Raw genomic sequence first — 22,336 nt, forward strand, 5'->3', positions numbered from 1 at the left:
CATTTGACCTCCAGTTGTTGATTACAGCACCCAAAATACTGCCCAGCCTGTGTCTGCCTTAGAAAATATACTGAGGCTCCCCAGCCATAATGATGCCCCACTATGGGGACCAAGAGGGAAACCCTCCCTATTTCCTCCTTGATCACAAGTTTTGCGACAGCGTGGACGCATCTAGCCACCAGGCAATGGCCTCAGTATAGAGCACAAGCTCATGACAATGGCAATTTGCCAGTCTGCCGCTTTTGGCCTAATGGACCCTGTGCACAAGATCCTGTGCCACAGGCTATGCCTGTTCAACACTCCCAAAAGGTAGGGGAAAAGCACAAGCATTTCCAGAGAGTGGATTTGGATGCATTTGATCGCCTCAGGAGGGTGTTCCTATCACAGCCATTGCTCTCCGACTTCCAGGAGTCACAAGCCATGACCATCCTCTGCGTTCTTCCAGGGTTTGCCTCACCCCAGTCAGTGAAGGCATTCTCGCCTCTCCTTGAAAGGGATGAATCCCAGGCAGAGGATTCTTATGGGAATTCGGACAGAGACCCAGGCCCCTTTCGGCCATGGTATTCATCCTCAAAACCGGATGCATCCCTCCCAAAATCCCTCACCACGGACACCTCAGATATGCTGGGCCCTGACAAGTTGATGCACACTCGTTCCTCCGAGTGGGCACCAGCGGCCCAAGTGGTAGCCTATGTCACAGGATGGCTTAGCAAGCTTCTAGAAAAAGAGACTTGATCTTGCCTCTGGGTGGAATGCCCCCTTCCCTAAAGGGCAAAGTAGCCTTAACCACCAAAATGGATTCGAGGATGGCTACCACCTTAGGCAAGTATATCAGAGACCATAAGAAGGGTATAGATCGCTCCTGGCGCTCATGTCAGGACACATTACTGGATGTGGCAGGCCCCATTACTAAGATCATAGATATGGCAGAGGGAGCTAAATAGTCTAGGTCTCTTATCTCCCCTGATACTCTCCCCGGATGGACACGGTGTCCAATAATAATCCTCGACAACACTAATTGCACCTTGTCCACCAAGTGCCAGAGATCCCTACTAATAAGTGTAGATCCCAAGTTGGGTGATCTTGCATCGTCTGAAGCAGGCCATGTGGCCCTAGGGTTACACTTAGGCGACCCCTTTGTGAAAGAACTGGGCAAGTTCGTGGTGACCTTTATGTCCCTGGAGAAGGCCCAAGTTTCGATGAAACTGATTTTCCACCCTCTGGTTTTCTCCAGGGCCGGTCAATGTAGAGGGCGCTTGGTGGGCCACACTACCTCCCACTACGCCTCCAGGGTCAAGGCTCTCAACGTGATCAATGACAAGACCAATGCAAGTGCGACAATTTCCACCCATCCAGAGGACCTCGCCACAAGGGCGATAAGTGTTCTCCTTTCTTCCCAACTAAGAGTGTCAGGGTGCTTGCCTCAGTTTGCAGACAATTGACAACACCTTACATCGGACGCATGGGTCCTTCAAAACATTATGGGTTTCCATATACGTCACCGCCCATACAAAAGCAACTTAATTGATCTCTTGGGTTATCAGAATAAAACTCTCCTATGATATCCCAGAAAGTGGAGGGAATGCTATCCAAAGGGGCAATTACCTGCACCTCTCTTGATCCCAGGGGATTTGTGAGCAACCTATTTCTAGTGGACAGGAGGGCTGGAGGCCGGCGCCCAGTGAGCAATCTGTGAGAATTCAAGGAGTGGCTGTTCCATCATCACTTCTGAATGGGAGGCATTCACCTTCTGCGAGATATTCTCCACCCTTCAGACTGGATGAGCAGGCTGTAAGGGACATATATCTCACAGTCCCGGTCTTTCCATGCTCAGGAGGCTACTTCAATTAATCTGCGTGGCCAAATTTACGAGTTTGCTTCTCTGCCGTTCAGTCTATCAGCCGTGCCTTGGTGTTTCACCAAGGTTTTGAGGTCAGCCCTGGAACATTTACTGTCCTTAGGGATACGACTGATAGTCTCCCTGGATGATACCCTCATTATGGAGCAGTACAAGGAGAAGCTCTAGACACATCTTCAAACAACGGTGCACATGTTGGAAAGCCTGGGTTTTGTCATCAAAATGAAGAAGTTGTTGATGCCTGCTCAAATGACTGCCTTTCTAGGTTTTGTCATAGATTCTCACCAGGCTCCTCTGAGTCTTCCGACAAAGAAAGTGGTAACAATCAGACAGGAGCTCCACAAGACACTTGCAAAAAATGGACCTCCTTGAGGCAAGTAGCCAGCTGGTGGGCGTCTTTTCCTCATAGATTCAAGCCATCTTTACGGGCCCTCTACAGTACAAGGCCCTTCAACGCATGAAGCCTAAACATCTCCGAAGGGGTGCTACGTACTCTGAGATGATTCTGTTGACAGAGGAGGTCAAAGAAAAAATTAGATGGTGGCTCACACATATGGAATGGGGGAGCGATCTTCGGTTTGCACCCAGACATCATTATTGAGTTGGATGCCAGCAAAGAGGGCTGGGGTGCTCGCTGTTGCAAATTATCCACAGGAGGAAAGTGGTCCCCTCAAGAATTACAGTTATACATCAACTGTCTCGAACTCCTGGCGGGCTCATTTGCAGGACGTTAGTTGACCAAAGAAGACACAATGCTGCGTGTTGTTGAAGATGGACAATATGTCAGCTGTCCGTCATATCAATCACCTAGGCAGGACACGCTCTAGAGTGTTGGCGAAACTGCCCTAGAGTTTTTGGCACTTTTGTCTAGACCGGAACATCTCATTAGTTGTGGAACATCTACCCAGCAAGACAAATGTAGTGACGGACTGGAAACACAGATTTCTTCAAGACACATGCATATGGAAACTTCACCCTTTGATTTTCAATGCCATCAACAAGTGATAAGGTCTTTTTGTGGTGGACCTATTCCCTTCTCGGCTGGATCACTAGTTGGAGAGATTCTTGAGCTGGAGACCCTATCCCATGGCAGAGGCGATGGATGCGTTCCACCAAGATTGGAATCATGAGAGGAGCTACGCGTTTCCCCAGTTCTTGCTGATGACACACCTGTTGGCACAGGTGATGCCCATAAAGGTAGATCTTGTGGTAATAACCCTGATCGGGACTTTCTTGGGGTTCTCCAATCCTTCTAAATCTAGTCACAGGTTTCCCCTGGATCCTTTATGGAAACCTTAAATCTGTGGTATCTGCGGGTCTCTTGTCTCTTATGGTTTGGAAAATGACCGGAGCGATGGAAAGTCACAGGACTTTTCCAGGAAGCTCAATGCCTCTTATCAAAGGCATGGCAGAAGGCACCACCAAGTGATGGCCTGGATCCCACGGGATTAGGAGTTGTTTCAGTTCTGAATTTCTTGGCATTCCTGGCACTGAAGGTATGGCTTCTAGATCTGTCAACACTTTTCATTCAGCCTAAGCTGCTGGACATCCCCCTATTGATGGCTATCAAGTTGGGGCGCACCCTTTACTCTGATGGCTATCAAATTGGAGAGCATCCTTTAGTCTGTAAACGTATGACACGCATACGTCTTTCACTTCCTCCAGAACAAAGGTATTCAGTTCTAATGGATTTGAATGTTGTCTTCAGCCTTTTCTTCCCTTGGAAAAGAAATAAAGACCTTTTCAGGAAGGGACTTTCGAGGAAACTGACCATGCTGATGTGCCTTCTGTCCTGTAGGAGAGTTTCCGACGTTAAAGCACTGGGCATTACAGGTAGAGTGTTTACCTCGGAATGGGTTACCTCTCATGTGTCTAGACTTGTGAAGTATAAGTCACGGGTAATCTCTTACCCAGCATTTGATGACCATCCAAAGTTGTGTGTTGTCAGGTGTATAAAGGCGTGTGATGTCATAACAGAGGAGTTCAGTACTTCTGGTGAACAACAACTTCTCATTGCCTTACGGAAACCATTCCATGCAGTCTCCTCTCCTACCATTGCTAGGTGGATTAGATGGGTGATACAGAAGCTGGAATAGACATTTCCATTTTGCTAGAGGGGCCATGGCGCTGAAAGCCTTCTCACTGGGTGCTTGATTGGAGGACATTTTAATTTTAGCAGATTGGTTCCAGATTATACTTTCAAAAGTTTTTTTTTATATCAGTAGTAGATCTGGCCTCCCTCGTGGTCAGAAAGCTTTGAATAAGGATAATCCTCACTTCCGGTCCTGACATAGAAGGAAAAATGTCCTAGCTTTCATAACAGTGGGTTCAAATTCTATTAAGGTCATGGGGGTGAGGATTATCCCACCCAGGAGTTACTCCAGGTCCCACCCGGTATGGGGGGGGGGGGGGGGGGCGGGGGGCGCTTTATTCCCAGAACAGAGTATGGTAGCAAGTATCAATTTCTCTCGGGATTTTGCAATCAGTTGTTTCTGGTACGCTATTATGGAAAGTATTGATGATATGGAATAGTATTGGTTAGTATTACTGTGTATACGTGTAATGGGACTTCTCGGAGGTCAGATTAATTTCTAGATATTTGATTTTGCTCCAGGGAACGAATCAAGTAGCAGGAATAACTTTTCAGAAAGATTGGACCTTGGTTGTGCGAAGAAAGAGGGGGCTTGAACACAGAGAAAAGACTATGAGGAGACTTACCTCGTGTTGATTGGGCAATGTCCCGTTGTTTTCCTAAGGTTCATGGGAAAGATAGTTTTTGAAGGTATTGTGAAATGGCTGCTGTAAAATAAAAGCGAAGAAAGCAAACCATAATCCTCACCTCCATGTCCTTAATAAAATTGAAACTTTCTGTTACGATAGCTATGAAACTTTTCATTACGCTCTGAGTTTAGGAAGGTGCACTTTATCACTAATGCTTTTGGTCATCATACTGGTGATCCTAAGGTCTCGGAATCCTGCAATTGCAAAGGTCACTGGTCATTTGTTTTGGAGATTCCATCTCCTACATCAGATAGAGCTATTGCCTGCCTTGTGTCCTTGGACCCACGCTTTCAAAGCAGAGGGAAGTATTCATGTTTGAGAACTTTAAAGCACACTAAAGTTGAGTGTCCACTAAGTATAAATATACCATTTAACCTTTTCTTTTAACCCACAAGGGAATGTCGAAGTCCATAATGTCTTCAAGGGATGTCTAATGCCTTCCCTTAAAGCTTCTTGAGAATTAAAGAACTGAAAATATTGGAAAAAGACAAAGCAAGTAAATAATGATAAACTCAACGAAAACCTGCAAAATAAAAACAAATCATAATATGGCAGTCGCTAATTTACAAATAATAAAAATATTATAAAGGTCTTATATTTCTTCCCTTATAGGAGTGCCATGCAGTGTAAATATATGGTTGGTCACACCGCAGCTCTTGGGTAGTGCATAGGAGACTAACGTGTTAGAGGGATCTGCATACACCAAAACATCTTGGTAGCGCCAAGGTGACCACAAGGCGAGCTCCGCTAAAGCGAGGTACAGAGCACCATGTGTAGGATGGTGGTGTAAGTGAGCTAAAGGGCATGCTTTGTAGATAAGACCTGTGCGCACAGCAAGGCAGATGAAGGAGTTGCATTGCTCCAAGAAGAAGAGAAAAAGAAAGTCTTATTCGAGATGAAAAATCATAAAGCAGGAAAAGCTTCCAGTAGTATTTGTTAAAAATAATGTAAGCAGTCAGGAGTAATCCCTTGCCATCACTAATGTCCATTATTATTATAATAACATTAATTGAATTCTGTTTCTTTTAAGAACCATGTTTGTACCTTCCTTATTACAGTGTCTTTATTTCCAGCACAGATTTAATAGGGTTTGCTACTAGACTTTGTATTTCTACTTCTTCAGAGCACATGGTCACCAGGAGATAGTTTAGCCTAACTTTTAACCTCCTTCTCAGAATGTTTGAGCAGTAATGCTGTAATCCAGTCTCGGATTCTCTCGGGAAAGATCTATTCATTTCAGAGGTGTGCATTACAGCCACATGTTCTGCCCCACATGATTTCTACTAGAACTCTTCTTGAATACCTGTTGTATGAAAAAGGTCCACATAGCACAGCTATCATAAGAATCTCGTGTTCTGGTTTCATTCCGACAGATAAAGTTATCAATTTTCATAGTTCGTGAGCTTTGTGGAGAGACTCCCCAGTTTAGTGTTTCCTCGTTGGGCATTTCTGTGTTTCCTCTCGGTGTATTTACGCTAGTGCTATAGTACCACCAGCCTGTCCGCCAAAACCAAAATCCCAACTAATCTGGACTCGGTTGCCTGTGAATTCATAATTATGCATGCGCTAGGATGCTTTGGTGTTGAAAAACAAAAGGAATGCTCATTAATTATTTGGGCCTGCTTTGTGTTACCATGGGAACAGTCCCACTACGGTAAATATGATGGTACTTAAAGAAGGTTTGTGAATTTGTTTTCCCTTGCTGCCCTTTTTTTTCTTTTTTCTACATTACTGCAGTGTGATCTCATCATTTCCAACCACACTAATGTTCTGCCTTTATGTTGCAGGCTCTTCCCAGGATCTTCTCAGCAGGCCTGGATATCACAGAGATGTGTGGAAAGAGCGCTGAGCACTATGCAGCCTTCTGGAGGGCCGTGCAGGACTTCTGGCTGAAGCTCTACGCCTCCAACATGGTCACCGTGGCTGCCATAAATGCAAGTGTCTCTCATAGTAATATTCCGGTTGTTATTGCTAAGGGCTTTGTGGGTTGTGCTGACAAGCATTTGCAATGCAATTGGTCTCACGTTAGGGAATGTCAGAGCTATTGGATTAGTAAATGACAATGTTTTTAGGTATGTTTTTTTGTTTGCAAAGTAGTGATGATTTTACCAATGTAGAGAGTTCAGAAGGAAAGAGGATCGAGAGAAAACAGTGGAAAGCAGGGGTGGTACGAGTAGTGCTTTAAAAGACAGAGGAAAGACTGAATTGGTGCACATGTTAAGTGCCCCTCCCCTAAAGTGCTGCAATCACACCACTGCACGAGACAATAGGAAGAGGCGCTAAGAGCAGATTCGAAGGGATGTGACAATGACGAAAGAGGAAGAGTGGGAGGCCCGGGGACAAAGAGAGAGTTAGCAGGTGGCATGGTGCAGTGAAATCAAACAGAGGTAGCTCTTCCCATGCACAGTGCGCCTGGACGCTTTTTTCCCCACCCTCCCACACGGGAGGCATCCTCGCTTCCTACAGTGTAATTGAAATGGTTTCCTGCTGCTTTAGTGTGGTTTTCACAGAAGAAATGTCCATAGGAACCAGATATTCTTTGCTGCTGGCTCACTGTATATGTTTTTATCCTGTGGGAGGCCAGGATCTTTGTTGGGGCTGAGGGAGCATGGGATATATCAAATACAGGCAGAGGGTTGACACGTTGTAGAGTGAGCAGTTGTTTTTACTGGGCACAGAAATATAATACAATATTTTTTTAAAGAAAAACTACACTGTGAAAGTAATAAGGTGGTGAAAAAGTAACATCCTAAACTGCACTACGCAATGAAGCAAAAGGTATTCTGTATTAATAATAAGATCCTGACTGTGTCTAAAAACCTTTAGAAACATCTGAAATCAAATCCTTTGCTGTATGTGATCATTGAACAGGACACTTGATCTACACAACAGTTATTGTGTGCCTGTGACATTATGTGTCTGGTCGAGCTGGGCAGAGAGGAAATCACCTAAGCACTGCAACTATGAAAACAAAAGCGGTATATCGCGACACCCTATGACTACTGGACTCTGTGGAAAGAGCAGGCCTGTGTCTGAGGCACAGGTGCACAGCTTTGCCTGCGGCATCCTTCCGTATGGAGCGGCGCCACCTCATCATAGGCTGTGCTCTGTGCCTGCTCACATGCAAGAGCTGAGAAACACCTTGTAGTCTGAGGTGCTTCCATAACAGCCCGGGCGCTTAATTAAAGATTTTGTGGTCCGGGGTGCAGTGACTCCAGTCGGCAAGGGTCGTTCCGACTAGGGGCTTTCCCAGCCCACACAGTATGTACCTGCAAAGAGAAGAAGCTCATTGCAGTGGAGATCTTTAGATTAAAAAAAAGATTTACAGGGCAGTTGAAGCAGCAGCGACATGCGTTCTTTTAGCTACACGGCGCCCACTTCACACACGCTGAGCTTCATGAAACATTGCTGCCATAAAGCGGGTGCCATGCTGATTAAAGGCGCGACTGCACACACACCCACAGAAGAGGCCATTGTAAATCTAAAAAAAAGACGCTGCCTCCATATTTTAAGATAAAACGCAATTTTGCAGCATGCCATGCTGGAAGTGTTTTGTGTTAATGTAAAACATGCAGGAGGGAGAAGGAGGCAGCTACAAATGTGAAGAACAGCTGTTCAAAATAACGAGGGGAGGGAACAAGCTTGGTCCCCAGCGAGTTCATGAGCCTAAAAAACACAAAAAGGAAAAAAAGAGTACTCAGAAAGTAATAAATAACGTGACGAGTAAGAGCACATGTAACAGGGGCAGTCCTCATGGGAGGTTGCAAAGTAAAAAAGAAGGGACTGCTAAGAATATAAAAGCAGCCATTTATAAAGGACCGTAAAAGGAGCTAATAAGAAAGATGAGTGGTGCTTAAAGCCCATAGTCTAGATACAGCATGTCTCGAAGAGAGGGCATGCGCTGCCTAGGCGAAACCTAAAAACTATAGTGAGTATTCTAGAGATGTGCGCACCAGCCAATGTAATGATAAATCTTTGTCTTCTAGCAGTGGTCTGTCTTCTTCTTGGTGTCTTGTACAGTTTATTACTCGTTTTTAGGTCTTGCCTAGGCAGCGCTTGCGCAGTCTCTTCGAGACATGATATATTTGGGCTTTGGGCATAAAGCTCCCCCCACTTTCTGCCCATCTTTTTAATTGGCTCCTGTCCTTGTCCTTTGTAAATGATGGTTTTCCATTGGTCAATAGGCTTAAGTCCCTCCTTAGCACCCACTTGTCTCTTGTAATCTCTCATGAGGGCACCCCTATTACATGTGTTGTTACTCCCTAGATTTTAATTACAGCCTCAAGTCACTATTTTCTTAAAAGGCTTCAGGCAGGACACACACTTGGCCTTAAGCTAGGCTGGCAGTGGTTACTTCACTCACTAGAACACCTCACATTTTTATGAGACAGTCTATAAATTTCCCTTCATCAGCTCCACATAGAGTACAACCTACTCCGAAATTAATGTAATAATTCTTTTGTCACCTTTCAAAGCTACTAATTGTATATATGGACATAGCTGTTTGAATGTACTCGTAATACTGTCTTGCATGCAATGCATTATGGGTAGGGTGGATTTAGCGTATCTTCTGCAGGGTGCAGTACCATATGTGACCAAAAGAGGTCCCCTTTTGGCCACATATGGTACTGAACTCTACAACATGGCTAGATAAAAACATTACAACAACAAAGAGAGGGTGAGGGAAAGTCACTCTTGTTCCCCCTGGTAAATTGTATTAAACAACGGAAGAGTGAATAGGGAAAAAGGACAAAAGGAGAGCAACAGCGTGGGCAAAAACCAAAAGGATTTGTTAAAAGAACCCTCACTCACCAACCTAGTTGGTGACATGCTTCATCATCGGGTTCCCACCAAGGAGGCCGAATGCCTCCCTGGTGTGCTGCGACGCCTGAATTACAGCGGAGCTGGTTTTTGGATGGGAAGGTGCGTGTGAATTTAAAAGGGTAATGGTTTTAACCAACAACTAATTTAATCAAGGCAAACCAAAGACCAATAAAAACAGGTGAGATGGACTAGAACTGGTTGGTTAGGATAACCAAAGCTTGTCCGATTGTAATTAGTGAGAAAGAAAAATGGTCGACATGTTTCTGCTTGTCATGCCCAGTTGGCTAAGCATTCATCAGGACCAGGTGGACCACCACGGCGGTATGCGCACGCTAAGGCGCACCCTAACCCGTGCAGATCAAGTGGTAAAACTTACAGTTCTACCGAAAAGCCTTCTTACTATTCCGGGGCTAATAAAGTCTGTAAGGAAAGGAAAAACAGGCAAAACACACATAAAGAACATGTACATATGACTTGTTGGTTACATTCCTATCCTATACGAAATCGAGTGAACAAATAATTTGGTAATCCCGTGCTGTGGAGCGGGAGTGGGTGTCAATAGCAAATTTAGCCACAAACGCCCAGAGGCGTTTGTGGCTAAATTTGTGATGGTTTTTGTGATGGTTTTTTTGCTGATTCGTCCTCCCAACCCGTGACAATGCAGACTAATACACCTTTTTAAAAAATAACTATAACACACTCACATTGATCAGTTTTAATGTGTTAATGTGCTTAACAACAACCATACGCACCACTGTTCTTCGAGCGAACTTTGCTGCAAGTTATGTGTTCTCTGTTGATCTCGCGATCCAAATAGTCAGTCTGTTCAACACCTTGCACTAAGTACACGCCTCCATCTTTGTCACTATGCGTGTACGCACGCTTTGGACTTCGCATGGAGTACACGCCCCCATCTCTGACACAATACGCATATGCACGCAGGGGTCATCACGTGACTGGTGTCACGGAGTACTTCCGTGTTTTCCCAGTACTCACTAACATCCGGGCCGAGCAGGACTGATCCAGGTCTATCGCGGGAGTGTGCGAGCATGGAAGTAAGTTGGGGGTCCCCTCTCATAGCTCTAGGTTCCCTCAGCCTTTCAAACAGTATCTCAGTAGAGCAAGATATACTAACCTTTTGCTTGTCACCCTTACAGATACTATAGCTCACTACCCCCCTCTCGGACCCATGAAGTTAGTCGTACATTGTATACGAGTAAGTGGACCATTGTTTTTCCATGCTACTGTATTTTAAATCATCACTGTTAGGCAGGCACTGGAGCAACGGCGCCTGGCAACTACCATGGGCGCCCCTATCAGCATGCATGACACGTTCACGAGTTAGCTATAATTTCTGTAAACACAGCGGCTACTAGCCACTACTCATGCATAATGTCTGTTGAATACACAGAACATTATAAATCAGACGCAGGCACAACAAGTGTACTGAGCTCATTAGAAACACCCTCGTGTTTTTATATGCTCACTGCAAAGACGAGTAACGCTCGCCTCTGGGCGTTTGTGGCTAAATTTGCTATTGACACCCACTCCCGCTCCACAGCACGGGATTACCAAATTATTTGTTCACTCGATTTCGTAAAGGATAGCAATGTAACCAACAAGTCATTTGTACATGTTCTTTATGTGTGTTTTGTCTGTTTTTCCTTTCCTTACAGACTTTATTAGCCCCGGAATAGTAAGAAGGCTTTTCGGTAGAACTAAGTTTTACCACTTGATCTCCACAGGTTAGAGTGCGCCTTAGCATGCGCATACCGCCGTGGTGGTTCACCTGGTCCTGATGAATGCTTAGCCAACTGGGCATGACAAGCAGAAACATGTCGACCATTTTTCTTTCTCGCTAATTACAATCGGACGAGCTTTGGTTATCCTAACCAACCAGTTCTAGTCCATCTCACCTGTTTTTATTGGTCTTTGGTTTGCCTTGATTAAATTAGTTGTTGGTTAAAACCATTAACCTTTTAAATTCACACCCACCTTCCCATCCAAAAACCAGCTCCGCTGTAATTCAGGGGTCGCAGCACACCAGGGAGGCATTCGGCCTCCTTGGTGGGAACCCGATGATGAAGCATGTCACCAACTAGGTTGGTGAGTGAGGGTTCTTTTAACCCCTTCCATGCGGGGCGGATTCCCCCGCGGTGCTGACCGCTGCTTGCGCGGGCGTGGTCATGACGGAACGGTTCCGTCATGAGCACAGCTCAACCGACGCTCATGACGGAACCGTTCCGTCATGAGCGTCGAAGGGGTTAACAAATCCTTTTGGTTTTTGCCCACGCTGTTGCTCTCCTTTTGTCCCTTTTCCCTATTCACTCTTCCGTTGTTTATTAGATAAAAACATTGCCATTTATAATGCCAGTACCTCCAACATTGTAGACATGCAGTGCTGGTGCCTTGCTCACTAGGGACCTCTAGAAGCAGCTTGCTGTACTGCACCTAAACATGCAGTGCTCTTGCCTTGCTTACTAGGGACCTCTTGGATCAGCTTGCAGTACTGCACCTAGACATGCAGTGCTGATGCCTTGCTCATTAAGGACCTCTAGGAGCAGCTTGCGGTACTGCACTGAGACATACAATTCTGGTTCCTGGCTCACTACGCAAGCATTTGCAATTCACTAGGTCTCGCATCACTGAAAGTATGAGCTATTGGCGTTGCATTATTATTATTTGCAATGCCAATACCTCAAACTATCAGTAATTCGAGACCTATTGCATTGCAAATGCTTGTTGACTTTGTAGCTAGAACATTTGGATCATTGCTATTTTGCCACCTAAACCCTGTGCCACTGATTTGCCTCATTTATATATATTAGCAAATCAAGAACCAGTCCTGGCTGTCACCACTAATCTTACTGGATGGTGTACCTGTACCGAAATGGTACTGTCTCCAATAGCTTACAATCAGCAATAGTTTATTCTTGAGCATTCGTTGAACAAATTAAAGTCCAATCTAGACTTCACACATTGGTTGCACAGAGTTAGACAATAAATAAATATATGGATTGTCGGGTGGAGATGCCTTGGCACTGGGGACTTCAATTGGCTTTTATATCGTAATTGCCCCGTTTTAGAGCAATGTTTTCAATAATCAAAATACTTTCTGATGAAAACAAACACTGAAGCACTCCTTATCAACGCCTCAAGAAGAGAACAAAAGCAACCCTGGACAGTTTTAGTTTAATTGGTTCTCATCAGTGAGGTATAGTTTGAGTCCTGTGTTGCATAGTGGGCACAATACCCACATCTGGGAAGACCTGTGAGCCGTACGACTTCTACATCTTCAAACAACAAAATGAAATGCTTGCATTAATCTCAGCCACTGCTAGCTTACAGCCATAAGGCAGTAATTGCACCATCAGTCAGAGTAACGTGCCAAATTAGCTTCGTCTATTTGGCGCAGACGCACTGCTGCTTCCATCTGCAATAGTTTCCAAAATTAATTGTATGCAGAATAAATAAAATGTTTTGTACGAGGAGACTTAGGACCTAAAAGAAAATCAGCCAAATCGATGTCTCCTGACAGATGCGAAAGGTGTTATTTGACATTATTTGACAGACGATAGTGCAGAGTGTTCCAACCATTGCGGACATAGTTTACCCACTGAATAAGAGGTAACTGTATGTGGATGTGGGAAGCGGAAATCAGGTCGACTTTGAGTAAAACCTTTTGTATTATTCAAAAAACGTAACTGACCAGCATTGGAAGTTGTCGTCCACACTAACCATTCCAGGGAATCAATATCGGAAGAGTTAAGTGTTCCATTCTGAAAAAAGACAGCCAAGTCCTCAATAGTGTAGTTAGTGTGTGTCTGCCACATATCATATGGAGTCAATGATGGTATGGAGGGAATATTTAAATTTCACGATGCATAGCATTAGTGCCCTGCACTTTCCAATCTCTAGTACTCCAAATGGATTTCAAATCAATTGTGTCCTTCCAATGTTCTTAACCTTTTTTGGACAAATCATTCCTGAAGGACTTGGAGTAAACCAATTTAGTATGTGTTAACATAAAGTTAGTTTGGAGCGGCAACTTCAATTTAGAATAGGAACGCGGGTCAGACAGATTGTAACCTGAAAAATATACAAATTTACTTTGTTGGGTCTTCTTCCCTGTAATGGTGTTGGGCAATGCTCCCAGTGTGTAAAATTAAAAAATGGTTTCTGGTTTCTGGGATTTGGTCTTATGTAAAAAATGATGGCCATAATTTTGATAACAGAATAAATCTGCGTAATTCGCTAAATTCAAATATAAATCTATAGCTTCAAATTCAGCATAATATTTTAAATCAGAAAACAATGAATGAACTGCATGAACACCCCAATCATCTGAATGTATGTCGGGTGTAACCACATCTCCCAAGGAAACGCGGGAGACGTTTAGAATGTTCAAAACCTTAGTCGGGTCATGGATATTATATGCTACAATATCCAAGACAATGCCATCAACAACGGGGAAAGCTGAAATATTGACAAGGGCTTGGTCTCTTTTCATGATATGGGAGAACGTGTGGGGGGCCAGAACTCCGCCAAATAATTTCACAGCAGAGCGTTCTGGCAAATAGTGGCCATTGATTAGGAGGAAAAATACAATCACAAATCCGATCCACATGAAGAGGAATATCATCGTAAGCACCATCCAAATGTATGTCCAGGGCGGGACCAGGTAAGTCTTTTTGAACTAGGAGATGAAGAGACTGGTACGTGTAGGGGGCCCAGCCACAGACGAGGACAATGAAGATGTAGTCGATGTAAAGCTGTCACTGTCCATATAGTAACCACTGGACTCTAGCTGAAACAACGGTGGTTGTGATTCCGTAGAAGCGAATGAACTGTACTTTCAGGAATGTCAATGATGACCTCAATGGGAGGGTAAGCATATTCAATATCCGCAGTTGTGGATGTCAAAGGTAAAATAGGCAATACATCAATTGAGGTTTCTAGCTCCTCCGCCATTTGTTGCGGAGTAGTTGAAGAAACAGAAGTGATCGAATTCAGTGAAAGATCCCGGCGTGGGATACTTACAGGCATACTATTCAGTGTTGGCCTTATGGTGTACCTTGACATGTTCAATCGAAATGTAACGATTCTCCTTGCGACCAGGCAGTGGAGGTAGGATCACTGTATGGGTGCCTTTTAAGCCAAGGACTCGGACTGGTACACAGTAGGATGAACAAAATTATTTTTTGTTCTCCACCTTTTCTCGGAACAGATCTCCAACTTGAGGAAGCCAGCCAGAAACAGGAATCAGCACTGCTGGATCCACAGACTAGGGTAAATGTGCTTTAGCTTGTGAATCTCAAGCTTGTTGTAGATCCTGTAACACAGCACAATGGTTATCTACGTCAAAGGTTGCGGCAGCCGCCACCGTGTCTAGACCCTCAAGGTCTGGCACAAAAATGTTATTGCCAAAGAGCATTTCGGATGGGGTCCGCCCACCCAGAGATCTTCTAGGGAGGTCATATGCATGTTGGACTCCGTAAAAATAAGTCAGCCAGTCCCTGACAGTACCTAAAACCCTAGCTGTTAAAGATTGCTTTAAGTCACGGTTCGTCCGCTCCACAACTGAATTGCCCTGAGGCCCATATGCAAATTTGAATCTCACCGGCACCTCCAGCGATTGCATCCCGGTACGCCTTGGGGGCAAATGCAGGACCTTGGTCAGAATATAGGGTGCCACAGGCAAATGATCCGACAAAGACACACAAATCTTTTATAACAGTTCGAGCGTCAGCACTGCGTTGCGGCCAAACCCACAGGAATCTAGTGTACGAATTCACTGCAACTAAGATGTGTTTAAAAGCAGTGTCAGATGTCAAAGAGCTGCAGTGATCAAGATAAATACAACCAAAAGGTTGATTCGAAATGTAAAGTTGAGTAGGTGGTGGACGTGCAACAGTAGAAGGCTTAATTTGTTGACAAATGTCACAGCAAAGAACATATTTACATGCCTGTTGAAATTGTCGCAGTTACTCCGGCATGTGCAGAAGCTATGCATTCATGAGCGGCAATGATCAAAGAAAGTCTGCGGTCCTCGTTGAGAATCAGCCGATCCCCAACGGACGGAATAGTTACAAATGGGACTTGATTAGAAGACAAGTGATAAGAATAATGTGAAGGAAATCCTTGAGGAAACTCAGTTCCCTCCTTCGTCGCAGCAACAGCTGCCAGGATATCCATCATCAATTTTAGTCATATACCTAGTGACTGCTGCTACTGAAAATGTGGCTACTGCAGATTTGGCTGCTTCATCAGCCAGGGAATTACCAATAGCATGTGCTCCCACATGTTGATGGCCCAAAGTATGAATAACATGTGTGAGTGGCAAGCGCTCTTTAAGCATGGCCACTTTAACCCAAAGCGTTTTATGCTTAATTGCGCTACCTTCAGAATCACAAAAATAATTATTTGTCCTGAAAAACAGGTTGCCATTGAAGGATTGTACATAATAAAAAGAATCACACACTATCAGCATAGGAACACCTGGATCAGCAAATTCAAGAGCCAAAACCAAGGCACAGAGCTCCGCCAATTGAGCTGTGCAATCACCAAGATGCTGTGTATGCACCAGGGAGGATTTAAAATCCCTCCTCAACAATTGTGCCTGCCACAATAGCGAAGGCCGCTGAATAAGCCTGTTTAGAGCCAATGGCGGGCTGTGCAGATCCATCAGTGTAAATCATCCATTTGTGCTGATCGAGAGGAAGTAAAGACAAAGGAGGAGGATGAACCTGTTCATATTGTAAAAACTCCTGTGTCTGTAAAGAAGGATCAAAGACAAAGTTGACATCAGCCGACGTCAAGGAACTAGCCCATTGTATCCAACGTGGATGCAAGGTTTTTGCATTTGGGACACTAGCCTTCGTAAACACTTCTAAAGCAGGTACAGGCGAAACCATGATAATTTGTTTACCCTGAGCCAGAGAGTGTTCCTTAAGAATCACCATCTGGACTGCTGTCAAGATTTTTTCTGTAGGAGAGAAATTCAGTTCAGTCTAAGTGTACACCTGCCGTTTTGTAGGCAATGAGGACCGTGTCCCTCCTCATTGAACGTCAAGTAAGTAAAACCCAACACACTGTATAAAATCCTTATGACCAAATTTGTAGAATTGCAATGTAGCTGGTGAACAGTCACCAGTGTACTGGGTGCACTGCGGTGGAAAGGAACAATTGCAATAATCTTGAACAACTAGGCAAAATTACCGTAAGTATAAGCTTATTTAAACTGCAATCTAATAAACAATCAACACTTGGTTTGTTACAAATTCATTGTATTAAAGAAATGAAAACACAGTAACTGTTCAATCTGCGAACAGTAAAGCAAATGAAGCAAAGTAATACATTCAATGACAAACTGCACAGAAGCAGTGAATTATATCGTCAGTTCTAGAGAAAATCAAAAGCGAGCCCAATGCATTTCGGGATGATTCACATCCCTTCTTCAGGGGCAGCTGAAAAAATGAAAAAAACATCATTGAAAACCATTGCTGTACAAATACGTAAAAGTTCTGTAATACAACATATACATGATGCAGCGTATCAAGGCACAAGGAGTTCTAAACTGGCCTGGATCAGACAGTAGCAATTCAATAGAAAAATAGAATGTTACGGAAGTAGATGAAAGAAACGAGTCAATCTTAAGTGTAAGTGAAACTGAATAGTATGTGCAAAGTACCCAGAGATAACCGTTGTTTGAAGCACATTTGATAGGAGTCACCCGTGAAATGGAACTAAATAAAACGAGCAAAGCTCTATTTCTTACTGATTTTCGAAATAACGATGATACTCAATGCGGGGCTGACAGAAAGCGCCGAAGGCCACAGGACGCTGAATAGACAAAAAATAATCTAAAAACCAGCTCATGGTGAAGTGAATGAATGTATCATGGCCAAGACCGCAAACAACTTACTTCTGTGCGGTGTTGTAAAATACTGTGATACTATGGTGTGGCCGAGTCAATGGCCAGACTCCTGGGTGTGGAACTACTCAGGCTAGCTGTGAAATGAAAAGAAAAGAAAAAACGAGATGTAACGAGTAACCGTGCATGGCGGAGGCTCGGGATTTGTACAGAAAAAGGGGGAACGAGAGCTTACCAATAAACCGTGTTTGACACTGCAACAAGGCATCAAATCCTGGAGTTCTATAATGAAGCGAAGATTCAATATGCCGACGGGCTACAAACACTGTAAACCTCCGAAGGAACGGTAGTCGGGAAACTGACTAGCCGGATATTTTAATGGGACGTGCTACGTGGGCACGTCCTGACGGACGTAGTGGAGATCAAAAGCGGACTGAACTGATTGCAGTAAAACTCTGATAAAAAATGTGACGGCTGCTTGTGTTGTGTGCGATAAAGTTAAAAAAGAGGAAAAAAAGAAGGATGTATAAATAAATATCAATGCGCTAGTATAAATAAACATCAATGCGCTTGTCATGTTGAACTAGGAGAACACTGCGATGTAAATAAGGAATCCGGTGACCTAACAAGTACTGTTGTGCTAAGCCTGCCAAAATTGTGTTGTGTTCTGGGTGAATAACGAATGTGAGGCGTGTAATAGGGAAAAGAAACACAGCTAAGAAAGGAGTTGTCTCGGACGAGGGTGAAACTGAGTGGAAATGAAAAACGAATCAAAGTGCAAACAAATAAAGAAATTTGACAGAAAAAATAATGATATAATAATGAGAGGAAACGATGTTGCTGAATAAAGCAAAGAGAGGACTATTGGAAAAGCTTGTGAATAAGTTAGAAAAACGTGGTGACATGAACCAAGAGAAACAAATGGAAAGGACCAACGTGAATCAAGGTACCTGCAGAGGAAGAAAAGTAAAAAAGTAAAAAGCATGTTGAATTGCTTAGTCTAAAACAGACGTACAATCTAAAGGCAATGACGAGAAGTTTTGCCAACATACATTGAGCCGCAGGGACATTTAATGGTGTTAATGACGTTGGTACTGTCACAGGTGCCAGTGTATCTGAGTTTGATAGCTTTGCCTGAACGCGGATGATGGATAACGCAGCCAGTGATTACATTGTGGCAATTGACACAATTGTAGCATTTTTGCATGCCCTTGAACTCTTCGTGATCAGTTGTGGGTGATGTTGATAGAATGTCTTTAATGTTTTTACTGCGGGTGAAAGCAAAAATGGGTTCGGTGGAAAAGAGGTCGTTGAAATCCGGTTCCTGTTTCAACACTTCCCATCTTTTTCTAATGATCTGGCGAATGCGCCTAGAGCTCGTAGAAAATGTAGAAACAAATACATGACGGTCATGGGGATTTTTCTCTGTGGGCGCGAGAAGTTCCGCACGCGTTTTAGTAGAAGTTCTGGAAATAGCTGCCTCCAGAACTGTTGCTGGATAACCACGTTCTTGAAATTTCACAACTTGTCTTTGAAGTGATGATCCCAAAAGTTGAGTGTCGGAAATGATTCTTTTTGTTCTGATCAACTGTGAATATGGAAGATTGCGAATCAATGACGGAGGGTGGAAACTGGAATAAAGAAGGAGATTGTTTCTGTCTGTGGGTTTGGAGTAAATTGTCGTAACTAGAGAATTGGATTGTTTCTTGATTAATACATCCAAGAAAGGCAGTTGTTCTGTGCTGATATTGTATGTGAACTGGATACGTGGATTTTTTTGATTGAGTTGACTGATTTGTTCGATCAACAGATCTTCAGTATTTTTCCAAATTAAAAAAATTAAAAAAATGTCATCAATGAACCTGGCAAAAAAAGCCAAGTTGTCAGTCCAAATGCTGTCAGAAAAAATGTGGTCATCTTCAAATTTAGCCATGAACGTATTGGCGTAAGCAGGAGCGCCAGAAAAACCCATAGATGTGCCACTTATCTGCAAATAGAAGTCGCTGTTCCACTCAAGATAACTATGTTGGAGACAAAAAGTAAGGAGCTCCATGATAAAAACTTTGTCTATGGCAGTTTCTTCAAGCTGAAGTAGCGCCCATTCACTGGCTTCTAGACCTTCTAACAGTGGTATTGATGTGTATAAAGCTGTGACATCTATCGAACAGAGAAGCCATGATTCTGAAAAATTGTTGACTTGATTAAGGAGAGATAAGAAGAGAGTGGTGTCCTTAATGTAGCTTTTCCATGACTGTACAAACATCTGTAGAAAGTGATCCACTAGTTGACCTGCTGGCATGAAGATTGAATCACATCCAGACACAATGGGCCTGAATGGTGGGTCTTGTAAATTTTTATGTATCTTGGGCAACATGTATAGTTTGGGTCGTCTGGGGTATGGAACTGTGAGAAAATTGCGAGTTTTGTTTGTTATCCAAGACATTTCTTCAGCATGATCCAGAATCTGGGTCAAAAGTGATTGAAATGATGATGTTGGGTCCTCTTCAAGTTTGATGTAGGTGTTAGTATCTTGTAAATGGAGAGCAACTTTGTGTTCGTAGAATGCTCGATCCATAATCACCAAGGCGCCGCCTTTATCCGCTGGCTGCATTGTCAATCTGTTGTCTTTAGCTAGATTCTTGATGATGGCTAATTCATGTTTTTTCAAATTGGTGGGAAATTGCTGTTTCAAGTTGAGTTTGGACAAATAACTACGGACAAGTGCTTCAAACGTGTCCAGAGTTTTGTGAGACATGGGTGGCATAAAGGTAGATTTTGGTTTGAATTGATGTAGATCTGAATTGCTTTCTTCACTTTGTCCCTCAAAAGAATCTTGCGAAGGTACAATGTTTGAAAAAAAGTGCTTCAATCTGAGATTCCTCATAAATTTGAACAAGGAAATTTCTACCTCTAAGGGGTTTGTGTAGTAAACAGGAACAAAGGACAAGCCTTTATTCAAAACTTGTTCTTGACACGGAGATAAAGCAATTGATAAAATGTTTATGGCAAGGGTTTGCCTTTGCTCCTGAGGTTCCGAGCATCCAGATCCTTTTCCTTTTCTTTTGCTCCTCCTGGTTTTTTTTAATCTGGTGGTCGACTGGATGGTGGGCCCCTGGACAAAAAAGAAGAGGAAGAAGAAGTGGTTGGTTGAACATTCGTGTCTTTATCAGTGAGTGGAGCACTCGTTGTTGATGAATCTTCAGCAAGTGATACAGGTGTACAAGAAGCGTCAAGTTCACGGTCTGAAACCCTTTTTGTGTGCGCTAACTTCGAATTCATTGATAATCATACCCAGTTAGCCCGCTTTAGTTAGCAGCACCTCTTCCAAAAAATTCTTTCCATTATGTCATTCGAAAGTATCTCAAACCTAACTGACAATCGAGCTGACACTCTGACATACTCATCATCACAAGTTAATGAAATCTATTCACTCATTCAAGATGCACCGTCCTTCAACGCACAAAGTGGGTCAGTATCACAACAAATACGCCAACTTGAATTTGTTACCCGCAGGGCACTAAGCCAGAGACTTCATGCTTCAACACTCATTCAATACCACAAAGTTCAACGGATTCCACGGGGACTACGCCTACCTATTAAACCGTTACTTTACAAGTTCCAATTCAACAAAACTTTTATGGACAAGTGGCAAGCAGTATTAAACAAATGTTCACTGGACCTCATCTTACTGCTCATTGAAGAATTGGCCAGAACAATTCGTGAATTAGATGAAGAAATAGATTCTCTCAAATCAGAATTATCTACCCGGTGCGAAGCTGACTATTGGAAACTTACTCTTGATGACATCAATAATAAGCTTGAGTCTTACGGCAAAGAACTACAAGAGCGCAAACTACGGAAATTTCGCAGAGACACTATAGATTATAAACTTAACGAAGTTTATACATGGGCGGAAGTGTACGCCCGGAGAAGACCATTCCAGAGACCCAACACTTCATCTCAAGAATCTGTTGTTTCAGACCGTGAACTTGACGCTTCTTGTACACCTGTATCACTTGCTGAAGATTCATCAACAACGAGTGCTCCACTCACTGATAAAGACACGAATGTTCAACCAACCACTTCTTCTTCCTCTTCTTTTTTGTCCAGGGGCCCACCATCCAGTCGACCACCAGATTCAAAAAAACCAGGAGGAGCAAAAGAAAAGGAAAAGGATCTGGATGCTCGGAACCTCAGGAGCAAAGGCAAACCCTTGCCATAAACATTTTATCAATTGCTTTATCTCCGTGTCAAGAACAAGTTTTGAATAAAGGCTTGTCCTTTGTTCCTGTTTACTACACAAACCCCTTAGAGGTAGAAATTTCCTTGTTCAAATTTATGAGGAATCTCAGATTGAAGCACTTTTTTTCAAACATTGTACCTTCGCAAGATTCTTTTGAGGGACAAATTGAAGAAAGCAATTCAGATCTACATCAATTCAAACCAAAATCTACCTTTATGCCACCCATGTCTCACAAAACTCTGGATACGTTTGAAGCACTTGTCCGTAGTGATTTGTCCAAACTCAACTTGAAACAGCAATTTCCCACCAATTTGAAAAAACATGAATTAGCCATCATCAAGAATCTAGCTAAAGACAACAGATTGACAATGCAGCCAGCGGATAAAGGCGGCGCCTTGGTGATTATGGATCGAGCATTCTACGAACACAAAGTTGCTCTCCATTTACAAGATACTAACACCTACATCAAACTTGAAGAGGACCCAACATCATCATTTCAATCACTTTTGACCCAGATTCTGGATCATGCTGAAGAAATGTCTTGGATAACAAACAAAACTCGCAATTTTCTCACAGTTCCATATCCCAGACGACCCAAACTATACATGTTGCCCAAGATACATAAAAATTTACAAGACCCACCATTCAGGCCTATTGTGTCTGGATGTGATTCAATCTTCATGCCAGCAGGTCAACTAGTGGATCACTTTCTACAGATGTTTGTACAGTCATGGAAAAGCTACATTAAGGACACCAC

At 43.3% G+C, this 22,336-nt stretch overlaps 1 protein-coding gene across 1 annotated transcript in view; it reads left to right on the forward strand.

The window, feature by feature from the left end:
• LOC146790119 (enoyl-CoA delta isomerase 1, mitochondrial-like) overlaps positions 1 to 22,336 on the forward strand; it is an 82,099-nt gene that overhangs the window by 23,397 nt on the left and 36,366 nt on the right. Inside the window, exon 3 of the mRNA XM_085628476.1 lies at positions 6,427 to 6,573. Within this exon, the coding sequence (XP_085484602.1) occupies positions 6,427 to 6,573 (147 nt within the window). The remainder of the gene's footprint in view (positions 1 to 6,426; positions 6,574 to 22,336) is intronic.

Source organism: Triturus cristatus, chromosome 10 (genome assembly GCF_964204655.1).
Source record: "Triturus cristatus chromosome 10, aTriCri1.1, whole genome shotgun sequence".
In the NCBI taxonomy this organism is placed as follows: domain Eukaryota; kingdom Metazoa; phylum Chordata; class Amphibia; order Caudata; family Salamandridae; genus Triturus; species Triturus cristatus.